The sequence below is a fragment of the Bos indicus x Bos taurus genome, chromosome 9, assembly GCF_003369695.1.
Source record: "Bos indicus x Bos taurus breed Angus x Brahman F1 hybrid chromosome 9, Bos_hybrid_MaternalHap_v2.0, whole genome shotgun sequence".
Classification (NCBI taxonomy): domain Eukaryota; kingdom Metazoa; phylum Chordata; class Mammalia; order Artiodactyla; family Bovidae; genus Bos; species Bos indicus x Bos taurus.
Window position 1 is genome coordinate 44,711,218 of NC_040084.1, and position 27,077 is coordinate 44,738,294.

Sequence of the window (27,077 nt, forward strand, 5' to 3'; positions counted from 1 at the left end):
ATGGGTCTGATTCACTGGGGGATGGAATAGGAATCCACGGTATTTCAGTCCTCATTCATTAATCCACTTTATTCCACATTGTCCTTTTATTTATTTTGTTTCTCTAGAACCATAGTTGGCAAACTGTTGCCCACAACTGAAATCTGGCCTGCTGCCAGCTTTTGTAAATAAAGTTTTCTTGGAACACAGCCACACCCGTTTGTTTACTTACTCTCTGTGGCTGCTTTCAGGCTATAATAGCAGAGTTGACTTGTTGCCACAGAAGGCCACATGGCCCAAAAAGCTGAAAATACTTTCTTGCCCTTACTAGAAAAAGTTTGCCAGACTTTAACACAGTGTGTTTACAGTGAATTTATAGGACTTATATATTATCACCTGAAGTTATGCCCTTCTTTCATGCTTTGTCTTCCCCACCTAACTTCCCATCCTACAAGCTTTTCTTGTATAGTTACTGTTGTCATTTTTCTCACATATTTGTTTCTGTGGTTTTTCTGACTCTTTGTAGATTATTATACTAAGTTTTCATCTTGGTCCAGCTTCTCCTCACACCTAAGGCTTCTGCATTCTGCAGATAGTAGGTGTTTGTTTATAAAATGATATAAATTTGTATCTTCATTTGAGTGAAACAATTAGGAAGGTAAATATACTACCCCAGAAAATGTCATGTTAGTTCATGTGTTTCTTTTCACCTTTTGTGGGGAGAGATGTTGATGGAGAAACATTATAGCAGATGTATTTTAATAAAGGTAAAATTATTTTATTGATACAATGAAATGCAACTAAAAGTAAGTTCCAGAATACTGATCTTAACAAATTAGTCTGAAAGAAAACAATCTTCACTGCAGAATACACATGTAACTCCTTGCTCACATCTCTTTACTAGCATTTAATTGAAGCAGCTAGTTTTTTTTGTTTGTTTTTGTTTTTAAAAATCATGGTAAAGTATAGTTAACATAAAATTTATCAGTTTAATCATCAACTAAATTTATCAGCTTAATCATTTATAGAGTACAATTACACTAAGTGTGTTCACATTATTGCACAACCGTTACCCCTGTCTGTCTCTAGAACTTCTTCATCTTGTGAAACTGAAGCTCTGTATGCATTAAATGATAACTCTTCATCCCCTCTTCTGCCCAGGCCCTGGTAACCACCATTCTACTTTCTGTCTCTTTATATATTTGACTGCTCGAGGTACCTTGTGTAAATGTCATTATATAGAATTTATCCATTTGTGATGGAGACCTGGGTTTGATCCCTGGGTTGGGAAGATCTCCTGGAGGAGGGCATGGCAACCCACTCCAGTATTATTGCCTGTAGAATCCCCATGGACAGAGGAGCCTGGCGGGCTGTCGTCCATGAGGTCGCAAAGAGTCGGAAACGACTGAAGCAACCGAGCACAGACTTGGCATAAGAGCTTCAGGGTTTATTTAGATGTTATAGCATGTGTCAGAGTTTCCATCATTTTAAAAAGTGAATAATATTCGATTGTGTACATGTACTACACTTTGCTTATCCAGTCATCTGTAAGTACACTTGAGGTGTTTCCACAGCACGATTGTGAATAATGCTGCTATTAGTAGCCAGTTTTTAAAAATAACAGTTGAAACATATCGTATTTGCATTTAACATATATATTTATATTCAATTCTGTGGCTAGGCAACTGAAAGGAAAAGCAAATTTAAATAGTTTGAGTGATCCTTCTATCATTCACTCAGTAGGTATTCACTCTGTGTAGTTCATCTAGTATAATCTTTACCATAACCTTTAGAGAACAGTGATCATTTCATTGCATAGACAAAATAAAATACCTGCGAGTATGATTAGCTTGCAAATCTATGATTGGAATTGCCTGCTGGGTATGTTAGACCCACAGCCTGTATCTTCTTAATCAGCATGCCCTCTGCCTCCCTTGACAAAAGGTAAGAGGTCATGTGAAAACAGCAGGAATGACCATTTAAAGAATGGTAGTAAACGGAGAAGGCAATGACACCCCACTCCAGCACTCTTGCCTGGAAAATCCCATGGACGGAGGAGCCTGGTGGGCTGCAGTCCACGGGGTCGCTAAGAGGCGGACATGACTGAGCGACTTCACTTTCACTTTTCACTTTCATGCATTGGAGAAGGAATGGCAAGCCACTCCAGTGTTCTTGCCTGGAGAATCCCAGGGACACAGGAGCCTGGTGGGCTGCCATCTCTGGGATCGCACAGAGTCGGACACGACTGAAGCGACTTAGCAGCAGCAGCAGTAATTGGAGAGCTGCATCTGTATTGCACAGAAGCAATAAATGAAGTTGTTAAATAGAAAAACAGAAATTCATGAGATGTGTCCAGTGAGTCCTGAGGAACTTTATACTGGATGAGCGCCCTGATGAGCGAATTGTGCAGAGGAAGTCGTAAGCAAACCGGTAGGCTTAGTAGACACAAACTGCGTGTAGATTTCATTAAGCTGTATTCCAGCTGCTTGAGGGATTTTGTTAGATGTCACCCTTTCAGTGGCCGGAGTGAGTTGGGCAGGTCCTGCTGAGAGGAACTTCTGGCTACATGAAAGAATACCTTCGTCCCTTAAACACGGATGCTATAGTTCTGAGCCTACAGAAGCCTGGGTCTACCCTGAATTGATGATTCAGTTCCAGGTCAGAAAAATCTAGGTTGTGCAAAAAGTCTCAATGTGGGAGTTTCTTGTACCTGTCAATGACGTGTGATAAATCCCAAGACAGTCCAAGAAACAGGTGTGCTATAGGCTGGCTGGACCAGAAGTACCATGCCTGGTGCAGAGCTTGCTCAGGGTGTTCACTGCACATGAAGCAGATGGTTTCCTAACAACCCCACCCCCAACTCCTTTTTTTAAAAATTTTTTTTTTTTGCTGCACTTTGTGACATATGGGATCTTTTAGTATCCTGACCAAGGATTGAACCTGTACCCTTGCAGTGGAGGCATGGAGTCTTAACCACAGGGCCACCAGGAAGTCTTCTAACAGTGTTTGTTTAGTGACCTGCACCTTAGAGGAAAGCAGTAGTCCCAATCATATCCACACTCCAAATGCACGTGCTGTGGTTGTTACTTTTATTTTTCAATAGTTGCCTTTTGTGTTAGTTACTCAGTCATGTCCAACTCTTGATGACACCATGGACTATAGCCCGCCAGACTCCTCTGTCCAAGGAATTCTTCAGCCAAGAATACTGGAGTGAGTTGCCATTCCCTTCTCCAGGGGATCTTCTGGAACCAGGGATTGAACCTCAGTCTCCTGCATTACAGGCAGATTCTTTACCATCTGAGCCACTGGGGATTGTCATTTTGAATCTAGTATTTTGTGAATACACCTAACAGCATCTCTCATTGGAGGATCCGTCACTCTAGTGACAGGGGTGGACTGGAGCACAAATCAGGAGATTTTAATTTTAGTCCTGTCTGTGTGGCCTTGGGCAGGTCACATCAGCTCTCCAAGTATGTTTTCATGGTGCTTTAGATTCTCCAGTGGCCAACGGGGGAGGAGTTAGAGAAGGGGAAGGGAACTTTTACTCCTCTGGAGCTGTTTGTCCCTGTCTCCTCGTGGCTCTCAGTCATGACTGGTGCCTGGCACCAGCTCTTTGTGGCCTCCTTTTGCAGTGAGATCCCCTCAATTCTGGGAACCTCTGGACTTTGGAACCACGCATTCCCTCGTGTGAACCTTAAATTCTGGCTGACCTTGGCCATCATCTTCCCTTCCCCCAAACCTTCTCCTCTCAGCAAAATTCCCTTGAGGTTCCTGCCTCTCTGCCGCCCCTGCTTTCCATCCTTTTTCAGCAGGGACCTTTCCAGGTGCCTGGAGCTACCTACCAGCTGCCCTCCTGGTGCCTCTTGTTCCAGGAGAACCCATGTCCACCGGTCCCTCCATCCTGGATGTGCAGGCAGTGTTCAGCACTGCCCTCCTCACCTGCCAGCCCAGGCCTTCTGCCCTTGGTCCCTGCACACCTCCAGCTGCTGGGATCACAGAACTGCAGCTGCCTTATGCCTCCTGGGTGTAACATGAAACATACCTGGCATCTGGCTTGGAGGGACAGTGATGTCAGTTATTATGTAAGGTAGACTGTGAGGTTTCTGTTGGAGGGCAGGGTTGTGGGAGGGTAAGAAAAACCATGTTTTAGAAGATTCTTTTGGACACCCTCCACTCCACCGCCCCACGCCACCCCAAATCTATTTTAAAGTGATTTGTAGAGCGTTAAAAACACACATGCACACAAAGCAAGCATTTTGAGACACTTCTCCCAGCAGAGGGTGCTCTGGAGTATAGATTCTGAAAACACATCACATCCCTTTAGCAGGGACTAAAGAGAAAATGCCCAGCCTCTTTGTGATATACAGCTGAATCCTACACTGAGGACCTAATTCTGTTGTACCTAATTCTTGGGGGAAGTTAGGAACGGGGGAGGTTTGTTTTTTAACAAAGGTAATCCCTTGGGCTTCTCTGGTGGCTCAGTGGTAAAAAATCCTACCAAGCAGGAGATACAAGTTTAATCCCTGGGTTGGGAAGATCTTCTGGAGAAGGAAATGTCTACCCACTCCAATATTCTTGCCTGGAGAATTCTATGGACAGAGGGGCCTGGTGGGCTACAGTTCATGGGATCACAAAGAGTCGAACATGACTGAGCCACTAAACAACAAATACTGATCTTAATGTTTATCACATGTCTGCATAAACCATCTTCATATGTTCACTGTGATCCCTAGTAATTAAGATATGCACATACAGCTGACTCTTGAACAGTGTGGGGGTTAAGGGTCCTAATAACTTAATCAGATTATTAAGTTAGTATCCTAATAACTTAAGAACTTTGTATATGTTGTTCCTCCATGTCCACTATTTACATCCACAGATTCAACCAATCCTGGTCTTTGTCGCACTGTAGTATTTACTGTTGAAAAAAATCCGTGTGTAAGTAGAGTCATCTTACTCAAGGGTCAACTGTGTTTGTGTACATGTTTGTATATGTTACACATATGTCAACGTGTAAAATCGTTACCTAATGCTTAACTCTTTGTGGGCATTCAGGATGTACATTTCTGTACTCCCTCTTCTGCTGCTGAGGTTCATGCACATAAAGATCCTGTAGACACTGGTGTGCCCAGCATAGCCCTATAGGGCAAGCGCAGTCGAGTCCAGTGTTCCTCAGGAAACTCTGCCTCACCTGCCCCTTTCTTTTGGATAGTTTTGGCCCTGAGCATTAACTGTTCGGCAGCTCTCTTCCTGGTCAACACAGTTCACGTATTTACTCCCCAAATACCTAGAAGCCCTTACCCTAGGTCCACCACTGTGCCAGGGTCAGGTGGTACATAGGAGCAGAGATGGGCAGGCTCTGGCCCTGATGGAGGATGTTTGTCTGTAGTAAACTACACTAAATAAACATTTTTAAGTTGACAGAGAGGCTTCGGGCGGGGGGTGATCCATGACGGACTTCCCATCATGTTCAGTTTGTGTGCCATTTTAAGGACACCTTTGTCCTCTTGACCTTAACTTTGGTGCTTGAACCTGAGGCTGCCAGCATATGTGCTGGTGGGTGACCCTTCACCCCTTGTGCTATCCCAGGGGGTGTACTTTCCCTGGCTCCTGAAGACGGATTCCGTCTGTTCATCTCAGGAGAAGCGGTCCTTGTTTCAGTCCTGGGGGTACTCCTGATCGGACCGTGTGTGTCCAAGGCTCACCACTCTCGTCCTCTCTTTCACTGGCATTGCACGAAGCAATAAGCTCCGTCATGCTGCTGGACACGCAGGGCAGAGCGTGGTGGGGAAGGCAGAAAGCCAGGAAGCCAAACTAAAGACCTGGATGTGAGAAAGGCTGCAGGGGGCACTGCTCTGAATTCATGAAACAGCTTCTGATGGGGGAGAATTGTTTTTGCCTTAGAAAATTGGATTTGTTGATCATCACTTTTCTCAGCTTCTCAGCTGCCCCCAACCAACCACCCTACAACTCAGTAGGGGAGAAAAGAGAACAGTCAATTCTTATATAACCAGGCTCATGTGCCAGAGAAACAATCAGGTAGATGAGAAAGAGTGACTATAACATGTTGAGACCTCCGTTGCCCATTTTACTTTGAATGTGTTTTCTTCTCTTAGAATGTTCTTATATATCTGTTTCTGGCATACGCAACAACATATTCTAGAGTGCTGGGGTTTCTTTCTTTTCTCCCTCCTTGCTGTGGTAGCACCCAGTATTGGGAAAGCTGATTTCAGGACTACCCATTAGAAATGTTTATGTCAGTGCTTATCACACTGCTTATAAATGACCACCCGGTGTGTCTGCTGCTGATACTGTCTCCTGTTTTTATAACAAATCCATAATGAGTCCCATAAATGAAAAGCTGTCCCTTTAGGTGATTAGTTTGACATTTGAAAGTTTTCCTAGATTATGTTTTGGAAACATACATAATATTAAAGATAAGTTGCTATGATTCACAACTACTATGAAAAGAATCCAAAAGAGTCTATGAAATAAAATTGATAGTTTTTTGCTCTGAGAGGAACATGGTTAGCTCTCAAATGCTATTAAAATCCATTGTCACTCCTTTTGTTAACTTCCCAGGCAATTTTAAGTCTCGCTGCTTTTCAGTGTACTTTTCTTATACATGCAATTAATTCTTTGTGGTAATATATAAAAGACTTTTCTCACTTTGAAAAAGTGCATGTACTTTCAAGTTATGAAAAAACTTCCTCCACCCTCTTCTTGTTGGTTTCTAAGTAGAAAAAATGATACATATTAAAGAAATGTCATGTCCGTGAAGATTTGGTTATTAACACAAGACTATGTAACCATGGAGTCCAGAAGCTCTAGCATAAAACAGTTAAGAGCTTTTTTTTTGAAAAGGATAATAAGTTTGATGAAAGTCCACATATTCTGTATATATGTAAATATTAGTTATGTGTCTTGATGTTTTGGAAGACAGTTTTGGAGGAAATTTAAAACATTAAGGTTGAGAGTTTAAAACATTAAGAAGTGATCGTCTGTCAATTTTCTCTTAATAAGAGGTGCATGAAGAAAAGCTGGCTTATTCAGGTCATCTGGAAAGCCCAGCTGTTTTTTTTTTACTATATTGAGACTAAAAATAACCAGATTCATCTACTTCAGGATTTTTATGCTAGTAATAAGTTTATTGTTTAAAATACAAAGATCCTGTTCTCTAGAGAAATTGCTATTGTCAGTGTATTAGTTTAATTTAACACTTATTTTGGTTGATTTCCTATTTTTTTAAAAAAGCCTCAAATGAGCGAGTGGTAGAAATGCTGACTGCTTGTGAACACAGAGCAGCCTGACCCAGACTCTGGTCTGAATGGATCGCGGTGACACCTCCGTGAGGTGTTCACTCAAGAAATTCCGTAAAAACCTATTATTTGGGGCTAGATTCCCTGAGGTTTGTCCTGGTTCCTGCTTATCTCTAAATTTCATGTTTGCTGGCAGCTGACTGTAGGGATTGTATTCCCAAATGTGCTGAGTCATGTGTGTGTTGGAACAGCACATGTGAATCTAACAGAATAAAGTATAAAATACATACACCATTGAATAGTTTGTGTGATGTTTGTGTGATGTCTGTCAAAGGTTTCCTTGGTAAATATACTGTCTCAGTGAGGCTCCATACCACAGTACACACAGTTAAATTTTCTCAGTGAATTAATGTGGCTTCTTTAACGAAAGTATAAAGTCTGATAACCCCATATTTTATGCCCTTCCTTTTGATAACTGGAAATGCACATGGCAGCTATTATTGACTGGGTGTCCCTCTTCAAAACCAGAAGCCTCACTTTAGAAGGTTTCCTTTGAATAGTATAAAATATGTCAGGATGAGAAACCAGGTGAGATAATGCCTTGCATGGTGTCACAGGTCAGGTTTAGTGGGAGTGCTTTTAAAACATCTGCCTATGCTGGGGACAGAGAAGCCTGGCCTGCCGCAGTCCGTGAGGTTGCCAAGAGTTGGACACGACTGAGTGACTGAACTGACTGATGGTGGGGAGTGAAGGTAGAAGGGGAGAAGTTGAGTAAGTCATGACAGGGGTTTCGGCCAACCCTACAGGGAGCTCCTATGAGCTAGGTTATTAGCACTTCAGCATTTGCCTAACTAGGAGTGAGGGATTGGGGCTTTTGTACCTCTGCATGTGGGATGAGCCCAAAAGAATATGTCCTTGGGAGGACAAGGCCCTGAGGTTCTCAGCTGAGTGCTGTCTGCTCCAGCGCCCTGCAGCTAGGGGAACGAGTGCTTCAGCAGACTGCCGCGTCCCTACAAATGCTGCTGTCTGTGAGGTGTGTACTTAAGAATGAGTATGTTAGGTATAGCTCTCTGGAACCGGTACTGTGTCATCATAGCAGTTGTGAGAATGGGAAAAGTCAAGCAACCATTTTTAGAGGAATTCTGCTTTTCTTTAAAGAACTAGTTAGAGACCATTCCTTCCCCCAGACCTTTTCCGATCTCACTCTTCTTTCCAGCGCCCCTCCCTGTGAGATTTCTCAGTATTAATGTTTAGAGTATTACTTTATATCTGTGCGTGAATGTGTGTGTCTGACTTTCCCACCTGAGCCCTCGATTTCAAAGCCCTGTCCTGCTCTGATCTGTGTGTTCTAGAGCCTGGCTCAGCTGCAGGAGACTGTCAGTAAATGTTGCTTGAATAAACAGCCTCAGCTCTGACTCCCCTAAATAGTAGATGCCTGTGGTTGGTGGCACATGTTAAATTGTGTCTTCGGTAAAGGAGATGGAAAGTTACCTGGCAGCGGATTCTCCTGTTAAAACCAGCTACCATTTATGACAGTTTTATCTTCAACCTCATCTACCCCAGAGCAAGGGAGGATGGCTTTTGGCTTTGTTTTTTTATCTTTCAAGGTCATCTGGTTATGGATAATGAATAGCTAAGTACCAGCAGATTGCCAAATATTTTGTACCTTCCCTAGTGGCTTAGATGGTAAAGAATGTGCCTGCAGTGTGGGAGACCTAGGCTCAACCCTAGGTCGGGAGGATCCCCTGGAGAAGGAAATGGCAACACACTCCAGTTATTCTTGCCTGGAGAATTCCATGGACGGAGGAGCCTGGTGGGCTGCAGTTCATGGGATCACAAAGGGTTGGACATAATTGAATGACCAACACACTTTCTGTGAATACCACATTCTTTATACATTTGAATTTTTCTTTTTCCAGATACTTTTATCAACAAATATTATTAGATATTAATAATATCAAAGATATTATTCCTGTCTTTCTTAATTAGCATTTTCTAAAGAGGCCTGGTGTGCTGGGATTCATGGGGTCGCAAAGAGTCGGACATGACTAAGCGACTGATCTGATCGGATCTGAAAGATATTTAACCAAATTCAGCATATGACCTCATACAGTTAGGTTGTCAAGGTAACTTGTGTCTAAAGGGAAATACACTTTTTTAAAAAAGAATTGTCAGTAGTAAGAATGGTAAAGAGTTTTAGCTTTCATCCTGTTAGTGTTGTTTGAAATATAATCAGTGGACTTAGTATCAACAAATGTAAATATTTTATTTACATTTCTTAGAATTTTGTTTTTGTTAAAATTTATTTATATAAGAGGCAGATTTTCATGAAACAAAATCATTTTGACTTAAGGAAAATTTGCTTAACATTATATGGACATAAAGTGAAAGGAAGCTGTGACTTAAGAATTACGTATTTCATAATCGGTCAGGCTAGCATTGTTGCACCCCTGTTGGAAAAAGTCAGTGGTTTTGAATGAGATTAAGTGATTCCAGAGACCACGGTTTTTCTTCTGATGTCATATTGTTTAAAGGAAAACAGTGTTCTGTGAACTGGAGTTTATACTGTTCATGAAGGCCTGATGGGACCCTTGGCTCGTCTGCTTTTCTGTTTTCCTTTTATCTGGATTTCAGCAAATTCGCTTTCTGCTCTCGAGATTCGAGGTCTCCTCCACAATCAACAGTATTTTTGTCTTCCCCTTCTAGTGATTCCCAAAATTCAGTTTTTTAAACTGTCTTGAAATAGTCTGAATGTGAGGCGGTGGTTGAATATGCATTGTTACTGATTACATTTTGGTGTAAGAAGGTATTTCCTAATGTACATATTTTGGGGGCAACAGTGACTTACAAATGCATGAGCATTTGAAAATTCAGAGTTGTTTGCAGTTGAGCATATTTGTTTAGTGGCTATGAAATATCTGAGTTGTAAGGAAGAGAGACTGACTTAATTGGCATCCCAACAGCAATTCCCTTGGAACTTCCTGCCTTAGATTAAATATAAACTGCTGCAGCCATTTAGTGCAGCCAGAAATACCGAGAAAAACTCATTAGATGTGCTTGAGACAGCTGTCATCGAAGGTTTGGTGTGGTTCTTGCAGTGAGTTTTACTGCCCTGTCATTCTGTTGGCTGAATCACTGCCGCTGAATTAGCCATCATTTATGATTGATGTAGCATGACTCTAAGCACTAAGCTATAAGAGTCTGTCTTTGTTTAAAGGACAAAAGAACAAAAGTATGAAGTATTATTAATGAGACTGCTTTCTGTTACGTTTAATAAAGTGACAATTGTGATGTTGCTAATGATATTCTTAATAATATAGGACAGTTTAAAAATAAGGTGAAACTGAATTTCTGGACACTGGTTTATTGGCTATGTATATGAAAAACTTAAGGAAAATGTATAAAAGACTAGAAACAAGAGTATTTAACTCACAGAGCAGTCAATGAAGAGGAAGTTTATGAAGAAGTTTATCTTAATTAAAAGTTTATATTAGTACAGTATAAAAAGGAAATAAGGGAAAAGCAAGTTAACTAGAATGTTAAAAGTAAGATGTAGAAGCAATAACAATTAGAAAGACAAAATACAGGTTCTTAGATTGAGTTTTCAACTCAGTCAACTCAGATATTCATTTTCAAGAAACCCACTTAAAACGTAATGACAAGTAATTTGGATGGAGGATGGAGAAAAGAATTCATGGAAATCATAAACGTATACGTAGTTTTTCCAAAACCATTTGACGATCGTTGAAAATACTATAAGAAGCCTAGACAGAGATGGAGAGAGTGTACCTGAATCATTTGGCCTCTTGTGTAGCTTGTGACCAAAACTCATACAAGAAAATGTGATTCAGTTTCTTGGAAAGGAGACTACTTCAGAACTTAGACAGAATGTCACAAAGAAAGAACAGCCACATTAAACAGTTTTCTAGAATCTTTGATCAAACTATACTTACTTGGAATCCCACTTCTGTTTTACAAGTACTGATTACCTCTGTGCTTTAAAATAGTTTTTTTTTTTTCCTGAGAAAAAGATGTTTAACATACAGTGTGCTTAAAAATGCTGGATGTTTTAGACACACATAGCTATTTTGATTAATTTATAAATGCAGAAGAGACCTAATTGACATACACTTGGTTTACAAACCTGCTGATAGAAAGTGGATGGACATTTCCAGAGAGCAGGAATCTAATTCCTCCAAGTCTAAAAGCTTGATACTCCTAATAAGTAAAACCCTAAATTATCCTACTGTGTAATAAGATAAAAACTATGTCATTATTAGGTTTTTTTATGAATCATAAATATTTTCTTTTTAATTAGTTCTCAATTACGCATTCTTAATTTTTATATCTGTGTATTTTAAACATACGATAATATACCCTAAAAATGTATCCAATAAAGAATTAAAAATGAGTTAAATAAAAACATAATGACAAGTTTGCTTCTGGCCATAAGTGTAACTGGTATTGGGCTAGCCCTGCTACCATAAACAGGTAGAAAATTATACAAAATGGAAAAAACATCTTTTGGAGCTGTTGATCTACAGGTATCATAGGACTGTAATCTGTGAGAGAGATGTTCTCCTACAATAGCCCCAGGTTTCTGCCTGGAGGAATCTTCTGATTCTGGCACAAGGAAGAAGAACCCCCAGGATACTGCAGCCTCACTGGACTAGGGGTCCAAAGATCCGCATTCAGGAAGAGTGAGGCCACTGGAACTTGCAGGCACAAAACCAAAGCGGGGGAACCACCCATTAAGAGTCCTGGGGATCTTCTTGGTGTCCCCTTGAATCTTAGACTGACTATTAAGCCATACATGCATAGACGGAGGCTCCACGATTCAAGCTGTGAACAACCACCAGGAACTTGTAAGCTGACAACTAACTACTAGAGATTTAACAAGTGGGAGATTTTCACATTCTAACCAGTTAAAGTGGAAAGGACTCATGAACAACCAGGGTATTCAGCAAAAACCCCAGAATGGCCATTCATGCTTTTGCAGTATGACTGGAGACCTGCCCCAACAAAGCTTGAAAATAAGCCTTGAATGGATTAAGCTGATCTATTAAAATGAACAGCCTCAAAACTTTTTAAAGAAGGACTCCCCCCCCCCAAAAAAATCCAGATGGCATTCAGAATGTTCAAAATCCAACTTTAAAAAATTACTAGATGTGTAAAGAAGCAAGAAAATGTGACTTACCAGGAGAGAAGTTAGTTAATAAAACAGATCTAGAAATGACAGTAGTAGAATTAACAGATACGGACTTTTCAAAAGCAATTATGAAAATAAATTTAAAAGGATTTTAGCAAATGTTAATGTAAATAACAAAGAAACAGAAAATATGAAAATAACCAAGTATTTTTCTAAAAGTGAAAATAATCTGAATCAAAAAATTCTCTACATGGGCTTAATAATAGATTAGATACTATAAAAGAAAATATCAGTGAATTTGAAGACAGCATGTTGAAGCTAAGCCATGGAGAGGGGAAAAAAAAATTGAAACAAAAACAAACGCAGTCTCATTCAACTGTAGAACTACACTAAGTGACCTAACATGATGTATTTGAAGTCTTAGGGTAGGGGTGAGGGGATACAAAAATTATATGAGGAAAAAGCAGCCAAAAATGTTATGAATTTGATAAAATAGACAAATCCAAATATTCAAGAAGCTCCACAAATATGAAGTAGTGACTCCAGTTAAAGTAAATTATTACCAATTTGCAGAAAACCAAAGACAGTAAGGAAATCTTAAAAGCAGCCAGATACGAAAACATATTATACATAGGGAGAAAAATATAAGGAGTGACTTCATCTGAAACAGTGACAGTCAGAAGACAGTGGAAAGACATCTTCTTATGAAGTCTACCTTGACTGCCATATTTAAAACCACAGTCCCTCCCCACACACCTGCCTCCCTTACCCAGGCCTGTTATATGTTCTGTATGACATTTACCATTTTATAATACATTGCATTGTTGTTGTTGTTTAGTGGCTAAGCATGTCCAACTCTTTTGCGACCCCATGAACTATAGCCCTCTAGGCTGCTCCTGTCCTTGGGATTTCCCAAGAAAGAGTTCTGGAGTGGGTAGTTACACTCTTCTCCAGGGGCTCTTCCCAACCCAGAGATCGAACCCGCATCTCCTATGTCTTCTGCATTGGCAAGCAGCTTCTTTACCAGTTCGCCACCTGGGAAGCCCCAATTTATCTTTAGCACTTAGGAAAATGTCTTGTGCATAATAGTTGCTTAGCAAATATTTATTTTATGAATAAATGAAAGGATAGCTGTTGTTGGTAAGTGCATTAGTTAGAGTTCTCCAGAGAAACAGAACCAAGATATTTGATATATCTTATATATATAATATATATAATTACATATATATAACATATAACATATATTAACATACAATATAATTATATATATTATAATATATTTTATATATATATAAGATATACAAATATCCTGTTGGTTTGTATATTATATATATATATAGGGGCTTCACCAGTGGCTTAGTGGTAAAGAATCTGCCTGCAACTCAGGAGATACGGGTTCAGTCCCTGGGTCAGGAAGATCCCCTGGAGAAGAGCATGGCAACTCTCTGCAGTATTCTTGCTGGGAAAAACCCATGGACAGAGGAGCCTGGCGGGCTGAAGCCCATAGGCTTGCAAAGAGTTGGACACAAGTGAGCACACAATATATATGCAGAGACAGAGAAATTTTTTTAAGGAATTGGCTAACATGATTATGGAGGCTTGACACTTCCAAAATCTACAGGGTAGGCTGGCAGGCTGGAAACCCAGGAAAGTTTCAGTTCAGAATCTAGAGGCCACCTGTTGGCAGAATTCCTGCTGGCTGGGGGAGGTCGGGCTTTTCTGCTAAGGCCTTTGACTGATTGGTTGAGGCACATCATATTATGGAGGGTAATCAGCTGTACTCAGAGTTCACCAGTTTAAATGTCAATCTCATTCAGAAAAGCACTTTCACAGAAACATCTAGAATAATGTTTGATCAAATATCTAGGTACCATGGCCTAGCGAAGATGGCACATATAATTCACCTTCAGAATAGGATGTGGAAAATAACTGAAATGTGAGTGTAAGTCAGTAAAACCACTTAGGAAGATAATTTGGCAACATCTGGTGAAGTAGAGTATGTGCATATTGTATCGCTGAGCAGTTTTACTTGCAGTTATGTACCCCAGGAAACATGTAATGAAGGCACAAGTGTTGCTTGTAAGAAGGACGAAAACCACAAATGAAGAAAATGCAAATAATCCAAATGCGCATGTGGTAGGAAGATCAATCAATTATAGTGTTTTCCTAGAGTGGAATATTTTACCTCAGTTATAACCGGTGAAGCAAATATACATGTATCAACATAGATTAATTTTTTAAATATTGAATGAAAAAATTAGTTGCAAAAGGATATATATAGTCTGATACTACTTATATCAATTTTGACAACTCAAAACAGTGTTATTTGTTGCATTAGTATTTATCAAGATTCTTTTTGCTACGAAGATTCTTCTGTTTAGTATTCTAAAAGATAGCTGCTGAAGCACAGCCTTTTATTTCTTCTGCCTTGTGTAGAGGGGACTAAAGATCCGTGTAAAAAGTTGTTCATTTGTTCAATAGAAACTTGTTAACGTGAACATTATGAACCACAAATGAACTTTTGTGTATTCACACCCATTTTGCTAATTCTTACGTATTTAGTACAGCTTTTAAAACGTATAACCCATGACAAAAATTCAAATTTAGGATATTAATATTGAGAATGACAGATTGCATGTATTTTTCAGTTAAAGGATAGACTTTATTTTTTTAAACTTTTAAAAAAGCACAGTTGGCATAGAATATTACATTAGTTTTAGGTGTACGACATAGTGATCCAACAATCAAATATATTACAATAAATGATCACCATGGCAAGTCCCATAACCATCTGTCACCATACAAAATTATTACAGTATTATTGACTATAAAGAATAGGTGCTAAGTAAAAGTCATTTTGAATCATGACATTCAGTTATATATACTGATATTTTCAACTTAAATATTTCACTATGTTTTGTTAAAGTGATTAATTGCAAGATAAGTTAAAATTGATGTTATCTTTTTTTCTTTCTTATCCAGTCATAGGTTTGCTGTAAAGATACACCAGTGAATTTTTTTTTTAACTTAATGTGTAACAGTGTCCTCACAAAAAATATATTCTACTAAGTTCCCTGTGCTGTTGTTGTTTCCTTTGTAGTTATCTGATGATGGTCGCTACGTCTTATTGTCGATAAGGGAGGGATGTGACCCTGTAAACCGACTCTGGTACTGTGACCTCCATCAGGAGCCCAATGGCATCACTGGTAAGCTGTCTTTCAAACACAGATGATTATTCCAGAGAGCCCCATTAAAAAGCAATTATGTTGGTCTTCTAATTGATTTCCCAGGAAACCTTCTTCCATTTAATCACGTCATCTCAGGTCTTATGATCTTTTCTTTTGATGTTATTTCTTAAAATGAAAAAAAATTTGAATGAAGCTCTTGTTGGCTTTAGCATTTTTTCTGTAGATCAAGGCTAACCATATTTTTTGTATGTTTCTCCATGTGAAAGTATCCTGTCTGTATTGCAGATGAAGATTGTTCAGGAGAAGCTGCCCCTTTGATCTGTAAAGTATTATTACTGCCTAGACGTGATGGTGCAGACTGTCACGGGAAAGAGATCGAACACCAGTGACAATTTATCAGGCTAATATGTGATCATAAGACAGCTTCTCAGTGCTGGACACATGTGCAGTATTAGCTTAACTTGCTGCCTAAAACTGTAGGTATCAAGATAGGACCAGCCAGTCACGAATTCTGGAGATGGCTTATTTAATTTATTTTTTTATTTTATAAAATTGCTCCCCATTATATTTTATTTATTTTTTAATATAAATTTATTTATTTTAATTGGAGGCTAATTACTTTACAATATTGTATTGGTTTTGCCATACATCAATATGAATCCACCACGGGTGTACACATGTTCCCCATCCCGAACCCACCTCCCACCTTCTTCCCCATACCATCCCTCTGGGTCATCCCAGTGCACCAGCCCCAAGCATCCTGTATCATGCATCGAACCTGGACTGGCGATTCGTTTCATATATGATATTATACATGTTTCAATGCCATTCTCCCAAATCATCCCACCTTCTCCCTCTCCCACAGAGTCCAAAAGACTGTTCTATACATCAGTGTCTCTTTTGCTCTCTTGCATACAGGGTTATTATTACCATCTTTCTAAATTCCATATATATGCGTTAGTATACTGTATTGGTGTTTTTCTTTCTGGCTTACTTCACTCTGTATAATAGGCTCCAGTTTCATCCACTTCATTAGAACTGATTCAGATGTATTCTTCTTAATGGTTGAGTAATACTCCATTGTGTATATGTACCACAGCTTTCTTATCCATTCATCTGCTGATGGACATCTAGGTTGCTTCCATGTCCTGGCTATTATAAACAGTGCTGCAGTGAACATTGGGGTACACGTGTCTCTTTCAATTCTGGTTTCCTCGGTGTGTATGGCCTGCAGTGGGATTGCTGGGTCATAAGGCAGTTGTATTTCCAGTTTTTTAAGGAATCTCTACACTGTTTTCCATAGTGGCTGTACTAGTTTGCATTCCCACCAACAGTGGAAGAGGGTTCCCTTTTCTCCACACCCTCTCCAGCATTTATTGCTTGTAGACTTTTGGATAGCAGCCATTCTGACTGGTGTGAAATGGTACCTCATAGTGGTTTTGATTTGCATTTCTCTGATAATGAGTGATGTTGAGCATCTTTTCATGTGTTTGTTAGCCAAGATGGCTTATTTTAAATGTTGTTTTCCTCCAACATTTATATCATATCAGCACCATCATCAAGCATTAAAGCTTTTCAACAGCATTATTTACTGTGCTGGGAATTCCCAGACCCCAAAACTATCAGGGATATTAGCACCTGGTGCTCGAGCTCATGCTTAGATGTGTCAGTCCTGTCCGACTCTTTGGGACCCCATGGACTATAGCCTGCCAGGCTCCTCTGTCCATGATATTCTCCAGGGAAGAATACTGGAGTGGGTTGCTATACCCTCCTCCAGGGGATCTTCCCCACCCCAAAATCGAATCTGTGTCTTCCTGTGTTACAGGCAGATTTTTTACCACTGAGGCAGTGGGGAAGCCCTTAGCACCCAGATAATGGCACAATTACCCCATATTCTGGTTAATATGAAATAAATACATTTTAGAGATGTGTATGTTCAGTCTCTCAGTTGTTTACGACTCTTTGTGACCTTATGGTCTATAGCCCACCAAGGCCTTCTGTCAGTGGGAATCTTCAGGCAAAAATACTGGAATGGGTTGCCATTTCCTACTCGAGGGGATCTTCCTAACCTAGAGATTGAATCCACTTCTCTTGCGTCTCCTGTATTGGCAGATGGACTCTTTATCACTAGTGCCACATAGGAAGCACCATATTTCAGAGATAGTTGACACAAATTTTTAAAATATACAATATTGTTTCATGTCTAATTGTTGATTAGATTCCCTCATTATTAGTATTTTATCTATGTTATGATCAGAAAATATATACCATTTTATATTATTAATTGGGTACTGCATCATTTTTAAACTTCTTTGAACAAGATCTGCAAAACAAAAAGATATATCCATTTTGATCTCATGAATACTACATCCACCTTGGTTTTCACATTCTCTGAAAGATGCACAACACCACTCAAGAATCACTCACCTGAGTTGCAAGTCTAGCTCTGCACAGAGCTGAGCATGGAAAGTCGAATCTTATACAAGATGACAGATATTACTGTGCTGTAGTCCTGCCCACTTTCCTGCTTGGGCCTAGGATGGTGGAAGGGACTTTGCCTTTCTCCAGTTTATCAAAAATTTCAGTTACAGTGTCTTCCTCCAGAGAGCACTGCTTTCATTTTCTATTTATTACTCCATTATATCTTTAAATTATTAGTAGGCCTGTTATTAAAAGATACACACATTGCTTAATTGACTCCAAATGCAGAGAAAAAATTTCATCGACACTTTAACACTCTGAACTATTTCTGTGTCCACTTTCATAATAAACAGTACTACTTTGAGTGAGACTTAGCAAATGCCAGTGCCTCTGTTTTCTTCCTGACCGCTTAGGGTCCTTACCTTTTTTCCCCCACTACCTCTCTCTGCCCCATGTTTTTAGCATTTATGAGAAATTAACAAGGAGGATATGATACGCAGAGATTGGGATTCCAGGAGGAAGGCGGCGTAGAGGTGCACTGCTGCTGCTGCTGTTGCTGCTATGTCACTTCAGTCGTGTCCGAGAGGTGCCCTGGGCCCTCATAAATAAGATTCTAGTCCTTGCAGCCATGAATGAACATGAGGAATGAAAGAGGGAGGCATTTAAAAAAATCCTGAAGGCTATGTTCAAGTTGGAAGATACTTAGAGAATATGCCAGGTCCTGGCTTCCCTTCCTGACGTAATCTTTCCTTGACTTATGAGACCATTGTCTTTGTTTTCTAGGTGATTTTTGTGTAGCTTAGGTGAAAAACCCAGCACAGAATAATCACTCAGTAAATTTAGCAATTATTGTTTTCCAAATTGTTCTCTCTCTTTTTAAAAAAAAATTCTTCTAGAGGAACTTTAAGATTATTTTGCCTTGATCTGAACAAAACCCAGCTATATGTTTGACTAGGACTACGTGTAAATCTTCACATTTATTTGGGACTGTACCTCTGAGTTATATAGGAAACTACATATATCTTACTAAAGTTATTGCTAGGTGTTTTATATTTGTGAAATATCAATGGTTAGTGAATGTGTCTGTCAAGGTTTAACAAGAGAAGCAGAACCAGTAGGAGATATATATTAAGAGATTTATTGCAAGGGATTGGCTTACAAGATTAGAGGCCTGGCCAGCTAGGAAAGTCTGAAACCAGTAGGGCAGGCCATCAGGAGGGACAGGCTGAAACGGTCAGGCATAGGTTGAAGCTGCTGTCCACAAGTGGAATTTCTTCTTGTTCAGGGAAGCCTCAACTCTGCTGGAAGGCTCAGGCCTACCCAGACTGTCTAGGATAATCTCCTTTACTTAAAGTCAACTGATTATGGTCTTTAATCATATCTATAAAATACCTTCACAGTAACACCTAGATTAGTGTTTGATCGGTTAATTCAGTACATCAGTTTAGACAAGTGGATGTATCAAAAAGACCTTCCCAGTGAGCTCATGGAAAACCACATGGAAAAGAACAGAGCAAACAAGTCTTACAATAACCTCATACTGTTTTTAAAAATGAGAATACTAAACTGACCAGTGTGTGGAATTCATTGATTCAAAAGTATAGAATATCCTGTAAACAAGAAAACACAATGTACATGAATAAGATAGATGGATTTTAAGCTGTTGAGTTGCACACAGACAAATTGGGAGCAATTTGTAGAGTGTTCTCCAGTGATAGCTGCTAAATTCTGGGTATAGTTCTGGGCCTATCTTTTTTTTTTTTTTTCTCTTGACTAGCATTAAACCTATGAATATCATAAGCCTCAGAGGAGTTCTTTTGAATGGCAGTCCTAGGATTCTGAAAGCTCTCAACAGTTGCAGTGATTGACCAGTACTAAGAAAATGAAATCAGTTCCCACTCTTGCGTTCAAAAGTCAATTAATTGTGTAGGTCAGGATTAAAAGATCTTTGTGTGTGTGTGTGTGTGTGTGTGTGTGTGTGGCTGGGGGCGGGGGTGGTGGTAGTGTGTGTATGTGTTTTTTTTTTAATTGACTGCTGATTCATTATGAGTTAATTATATGATTGGGGCTTCCTACGTGGCTCAGTGGTAAAGAATCCACCTGCCATTGCACAAGGCACAGGTTCGATTCCTGGATCTGGAAGATCCCCCGGAGTAGGAGTCTACCCAATGCGGTATTCTTGCCTGGGAAAATCCCACGGATAGAGGAGCCTGGCAGGCTACAGTCCATGGGATTGCAAGCAGTCAGACACATCTGGGCGACTGAGCACACACGCACTATTACATGATTATGACTGGTTAGAAAAAACAAGTACCGTGGGTGAGTTTAAATGTTGAAGACACTGAGTGTATTTGGTTTATAACAGGAGAGACATAGAAGATTGATATTGTGATTATTAAAATTTTTAAAATAGTTCCTCTTCATTACAGTTGGGTATATTGAGACAGTAAGCCTTTAAAATCTCAACTGTACCACTAAATAATTGGTGACCCTGGAAAAGTCATCCCTTCTGTCTTCATATTTGCACAAATACAAATGAGGCAGTGGTACCTACTTCGTAATACCTGCTTAGCAATAGGTAAGTGATACCTACTTAGCAATGGTGAAGAGTAATGAAAATGCACAGAAAAGGGCTTAGCAGGGTTCCTGGCATAGAGTGGATTCTCACGTATGCCTTCTTTCTTTATCCGTTTGTTTTTTGACTGAAAGGGGAATATTTGGAGTCATCACACCATGGTTTTAGGAAGTAGATTAAATATATTAAAGATGCCCTAAAAATAATGTATCTTTAGTCTCAAAGCTGCTCTAAACACAGATCTTGGTATTATTTTATGTAAAACTCGATTCATAATCAGCAGAGTCCTTATATGGAAGAAAACTTGAAGAGGTGTGCCTCTCGTGGGGGCACGTTTAATTTTTCAGGTTGATAACTGAAAATTCCAGAGAGCATATACCCAGTTGGGGACCGTGACTGCCACCCAGAATCTTTTTCATGCCGTTCCCTTACTGCTCCCGCATTTTTGTTGACCTGTTTAAACTAAAGGAAATAATAATATTTAAGTTAAATGCTAAATGTGCTAGTTAACTGAAATAGTAGGTGAGTTAAACTGAATAGCTGGTGACTGAAAACTAAATCCAGTGTTATGAAATCATCAACATTATACTGCATAAATTGATACCCCTTGTGATAACCTCAGGCCATTCTGTTACCATTTTAATCATGTTTACCTTAACGGCAGGGAGATTTACCAGCATTGCCCTATACATTAATTCTTTATTTATTAGGGCATCACTAAATATCCTGTCTGGAGAACTAAATGATTTCACTGAGGAAGCTCTTTTGTAACATTTCTGTCATTTTTGTTTTCCAAGAAAACCTTCCGCCTGTGTGCATTTTGAAATGAGAAGCACCAAAAAATGGCCAGTGGCTGCTTAATACCACAGAAGAGGATAACACATACTACATAAATATAGAATGGAAAAAATCTTAAACTCTTGAGAGTTAAAAGTATGCTCTCTGAGTGATTTACATTTATGCCAGTTTGATTTTCCGTTCAAGGACTAGCTGACCTTGCTCTGAGCTACTCTGTGAGCAGGATCTTTTCTTTTACCCTTGCCTCTCTTACGTTTGCAGTATTTTTACTTAGTAGTAACATGACCACATTTCTTGCAAACTGTGGGCCGTGGCTGCTCACAGGAACTGCAGTTCATGCTGTAGCTGCTCCTGTCCTTACTTTTCTGAACACTTCGCTCATCACTGGATGGAAACTGCACTTGGCCTCTTGTCTGGGCCTTAGAAGCCTCTATAATTTTCCAAGTGTTCAAAATAGCTAAGCAGGCCCCCTCCAAGGAATATTGCACCGTCTTCTGCTCTGGCTGCTGGAGACGTGTCCCGAGTCACTGTCTGCTTTCTCTGGGGAAAGAGGCACTTCTGCCCTAGAAGTTAACATGCTTCCTGTTGCTTTTGTGATACCTTTCCTGCTTCTGGCCCTTCTGCCCCTTCCCCTGTTCTGGTTTCTTTTTTCTCTTCATACAAAAACCTTGTGTGTGTGATTCCTTTTGAGCTGCACAAGGTTAAGGACCTTGTCTGTCTCATTGCCATAGGGTCCCTAGCACCTAGAACAGTGCCTGACAACAATAGAGATTCTCTCCTTGACCAGACTTGAGTCAGGCTCCTCTGAGCCTCTTCTCGGTTAGGCTTCAGTCTTAGTTCCTTGTCCCCCCGCTCAACTTTCTGGGTCCACAGAGCCCCAGTTGTAGTGAGAATCCTGCTAGGTCAGTTTAAAGACAGTCCTGTACCCTTGGTATGGATCCAATTCCCCTTCCCCCAGCTATCCCTCATGTGCTTAACCTGCTTTCACCAAAAATCCCCCTACCCTGATGTCTTCTCTTAGTAATTTTTGATCTACCAACCCTCTCATTCTGCACTTTGGCTATAAACCTCCAGCTATCTTTTCTGTATTTGAGTTCTGTGTGATCTCTCTCCCTTATTGCAGTAGTCTTGAGTAGTCTTCATTACCATCTTAACAAGTGTCGGATAACTTTTCTTTAACACAGACTCATAGTAGATGGGTACCAGCTTGTCTCCGATAACTTCACTTGCCCCTTTAGAGATCCTGTGCTCAGATGGCCCTGCTTGAGAAGCCACCTTGTTCATTTACTTGTGAGTAATCTTTACCCTTCTGGGCTGTTTAACTTTTTTGAATTAATTTTTTTGTTTTCTATTAAATCCTGAGAACGATGAAAGAAAGTATAGACCGTTTCTCTCCTGTCCTGTATATTATGTGAGCGGAAGGTTTCTGCTTCTCTTGTTTATAATTGAAAGTATAGAGGTGCGAAGGTATCACTTAGGACACCAGGCAGCATGACATTTTATTAGTTCTGCAGTGGGAAAGGCAGCCGAGTCTTGACCCCTGCAGTTCTTAGTGTGATTCATGCCTGTGGAGTAGCTGAAATTAATCATCTGGAACCTTGCAGGAGTATGATTTGTGTCTGGATTTTCTTCTATTTCTGTACCTTTCTAAATCAAGACTACTGTTTCTTTTGAAATATATATATATATACACACACTTATTTATGCATGTATATACTTTGTTTCCTAAATTTGCTATAAATATTATGGATACATAAAGTTGTTTCATATTGACTAAATTTAGAGTAAATGTTCACATATTTTCTGCATTACAATTAAATGTCAGACCTCAGAGTTTTCCTTTTTCTTGCCAGTATGTGAACTTTTAAGATATTTTCATGAAAATTTATACCCTAAAGATACAAAAGATGATTTTCAACATGCTTTTATACATGTGTAACTTTGTGTATTGTATTTCTAAATGTTCTCATTGGGAAAGTGAAAGAAACTGCTAACTTCTTTTAAATTTGGTTACTTCTCTTGTCTTTACCTTATCGAGAAATGTATATAAGGCTCAGTCTGAAACAGGATAATGTGAATGTTATATTTAGTCACGAAGCAGACATGTATCTGTGCTGCACTTTGTGCCGGGCGCTGTGCCGGGTGACGGCAGTGATGACAGCCTGTCCCTGCCGGATGTGCGCTCCCCGCCAGTTGGACGGAGGCCACGAGACGGCCAGTGCACAGCGTCAGGGTTATCACCGGTGCTGTCACCACGCACACATGTCCAGGCCCAAGTTAGGACCTGTCTGAGGTTTGGAAACTCTAAATCCCCTCTCCTGTCTGCTGTCTGTCTTTTGTTTGTTCCCCTTTCTTTTGGGTTCTTTCATTTTTCTGTAGCAGGTCAGTTACTTTTTTCCCCTATTTAATAGGATAATCAGCAGCAAAACACCATTTGGCCCTATTCTGAATAAACATACAATAAGAAGTTTTTAAATAGGATCCATAAGAAGTAATTGTTAGATGCAAAGAACTCTGAATGTCTAAAATCTTTGTTGTTGGTAACTTAACATCATTGTGCTTCATCATCTTTAAAATGGACCTGAAGTGGTCTTTGCTTATGACACAGCATTTGGGGACGAAATTAAAAGATGCTCGCTCCTTTGAAGAAAAGCTATGACAAACCTAGACAGCATATTAAAAAGCAGAGACATCATTTGCCAACAAAAGTTTGTACAGTCATAGCTATGGTTTTTCCAGTAGTCATGTATGAGACCCTAATATGCGAGAATTGGACCATAAAGAAGGCTGAGCACTGAAAAATTGATGCTTTCAAATTGTGGTGCTGGAGAAGACTCTTGAGAGTTCCTTGGACAACAGGGAGATCAAACCAGTCAATCTTAAAGGAAATCAACCCTGAATACTCATTGGAAGGACTGATGCTGAAGCTCCAATACTTTGGCCACCTGATACAAAGAGCCAACTTATTAGAAAAGACCCTGATGCTGGGAAGATTGAGGGCAGGAGGAAAAGAGGGCAACAGAGGATGAGATGGCATCACCAACTTTCAGCAAACTCAGGGAGATAACAAAGAACGGGGAAGCTTAGGGTGCTGCAGTCCATAGGCTTGCAGAGTCGGACATGACTGAGCAACTGAGCAACAGCATTGGAGGAAAAGATGAGTGATGCTGACATGCTGATTTTTGTAAGGAAATAGAAGCTTATCTTAAGCTTCATCCAGACTTTTACTAACCTGTCTCTCAGCTTTTTACCTTTTTTTGCAGAAAGTTTGATCATTTTAGATAAAATTTTTAGCACATACCATGCCTTCCTTTTAATGCTTTCATGTCAGGAAAGAAAACTAGCTTTCACCTGCATTAGAAATCAATCTACACTACATGCTAACATAGTACTACAAAAGGAAGCTTAGTGTTTGTCAGACACTTAAATTATTCACTCAGCTGTCTCTGCAATGCAGGGCAGGTGACCTGTTGTGTCTGGGTATCTGGGACAATTTTGACTCCCATGTTCATGCCTGGTGGGGCTGGCCGTCTTTTGGAAGTGGAGAGGAAAGGTGCGGTGGGGGGGAATAAACATTCAAGGAACTTGAAACAGATGAGTCGTCTCAAGTTGAGCAAAGTCATCAGAGCATTAAAAAGTCAGACTAAGGAGGAGGGCTTCTGTGAGAGACAGGGAGTTATCAGAAAATAAGTTTGTGTTTCTGAGTGGGAATGCCAGCAACCCAAAAGAATTGGAACATCAAAAGACAATATAAAAGTAAGAAAAAAAACCATTAATTTTGAAGTAAAATATGAAGTACTAGCAACAAAATCCCATGGATGGAAGAGCCTGGAAGGCTGCAGTCCATGGGGTCGCTGAGGGTCGGACACAACTGAGTGACTTCACTTTTACTTTTCACTTTCATGCATTGGAGAAGGAAATGGCAACCCACTCCAGTGTTCTTGCCTGGAGAATCCCAGGGACGGCGGAGCCTGGTGGGCTGCCGTCTATGGGGTCGCACAGAGTCGGACACAACTGAAGTGAGTTAACAGCAACAGTGACAAAATTAATAATTTTACCAATTTTTAAATTAGTGATTATAAAGGTGTTTTCCTAGGAAAATGGTCTTGTGCCCTGAGAGATGGAAATTAGATTTTTATAAGTTCACTTTTAGCAAATAAATAGTGCTGTTCTGAAGCCACATTCTGCTTATTTTTGTCACTTGAGAAATGCTGGGGTGATAACCAGCATTGGGGTGGTAGTGAATATTTTCTTAGCATTTCCTCTGTGCCAAGTTCTAGATATCCCATTGTCTTTTCACCAACCTCTAAGGAGCCTGTGTTGTTACCTGGAGGAAACTGAGAAGGGTGAGGCCAGTTAGCTTTTCTGATGCCGTTGAAAGATTCACACCCAGGTCAGTTGGATTCCATGCCCATGTTTTAGCCATCACCGTGTGGCAGGTGTGACAGAATGAAGGCATCAGGCCAGAGAGAACAGCGGCCTTCTGCTCCCCTCAGTCCTGGAGCGTGACCCGTGTCTGCTGTGCATTTGTTAACCGTTGTCAGAGGCCAAGGCCACCGTGTTCTGTCAGTGTAAGTGCACTTTTTAGCTCCTGTTATGAGAGAGCTTATAAAACATTTTCTGTGGAATATACTTAATAACATTGATTTTCAAAGAAAGCAATACAAGTAATGAATTGCTCTAGAGAAAGTTTTAGATATTTTAAGCTCACCTTCACTCAGTAAACTCATCTTTCCCCCACCAAGAAACAGATTTATAAAAAGTAATTTCAACTTCAGTGTAGAGAAGTTTGGGAATCGAATTCTGTTGACTTCAAAAGGAAGAACCACTTACACACAAAAATACCTCAGAAGAGGTGGGCAAAAGTGAGATGGTTTGAGAGTTTAGCCACATCTCTCTTTTTTTTTTTTTTAAGTAACTCCATTTTTTAAAAAAATTAAATCAGTAGTGTTTTAACTTGTGAATAACAAAATGGAATGAGTCCCATTGTTCAACTGGAATACCATTTCTCTTGAATTATCTTGTGGCCAAAGCCTGAGGAGCATCGGTTCCCAGAGAGCCAAAGATTTTATGAGCCCTTGTTTTAAACATGCTGCCCTGTTAGCCTGTACTTTGAACAGCTTTTCATATTATAGTTGGATTTGTATAAATCCAGCCACATTCCTAAGTCTGACTTGTGTGCATTTATGACTAATGTCAGTGTTTCAGAAATTGGTGGCAGATAATGACCACAAACTTTTTTAAATTGTTTAAGCGTGTTTGGAGCTTGATTATTTAAAACAAGTGCATGGCATCTTCAGGTTCACCTGACTATGCAGACGTACTAAAGGAAATTTATGCTATGTGTTGTCTTTAGTGGACATTTCAGTGACTTTTTTACAGGCGGGGGAAAGTAGGGTCATAGTAAATACCACTGCAATGGCTGTAAGGCCTTTTCAGTCAGAAACCGGAAGATGGTTACTTTGAGAAGTAAAGGTTTCACATCAGGAAATGTTTTATTGTCAGAGGAACATTTAAGGAATCTGACATTTCCCTGAACTAAGACTTTGTGTTTACAAATGTCACAGTCCAGAAAATTGTTTCATCATTCTTATAATAAACAAATATAACCTTCTGACGCTGTAAATTTTGCATTGCCAACTAATTTTTTAACTTTGTCTTATAAGGAATAATAGTCTTTGGGTTTCTTTTCGTTTTAGTGTTGTTTT

The 27,077-nt window shown here is 39.8% G+C and overlaps 1 protein-coding gene across 1 annotated transcript in view; it reads left to right on the forward strand.

Annotated features, from left to right (window-relative positions):
* PREP (prolyl endopeptidase) overlaps nucleotides 1-27,077 on the forward strand; it is a 132,511-nt gene that overhangs the window by 35,771 nt on the left and 69,663 nt on the right. The window contains exon 7 of the mRNA XM_027551311.1: nucleotides 15,488-15,593. Within this exon, the coding sequence (XP_027407112.1) occupies nucleotides 15,488-15,593 (106 nt within the window). The remainder of the gene's footprint in view (nucleotides 1-15,487; nucleotides 15,594-27,077) is intronic.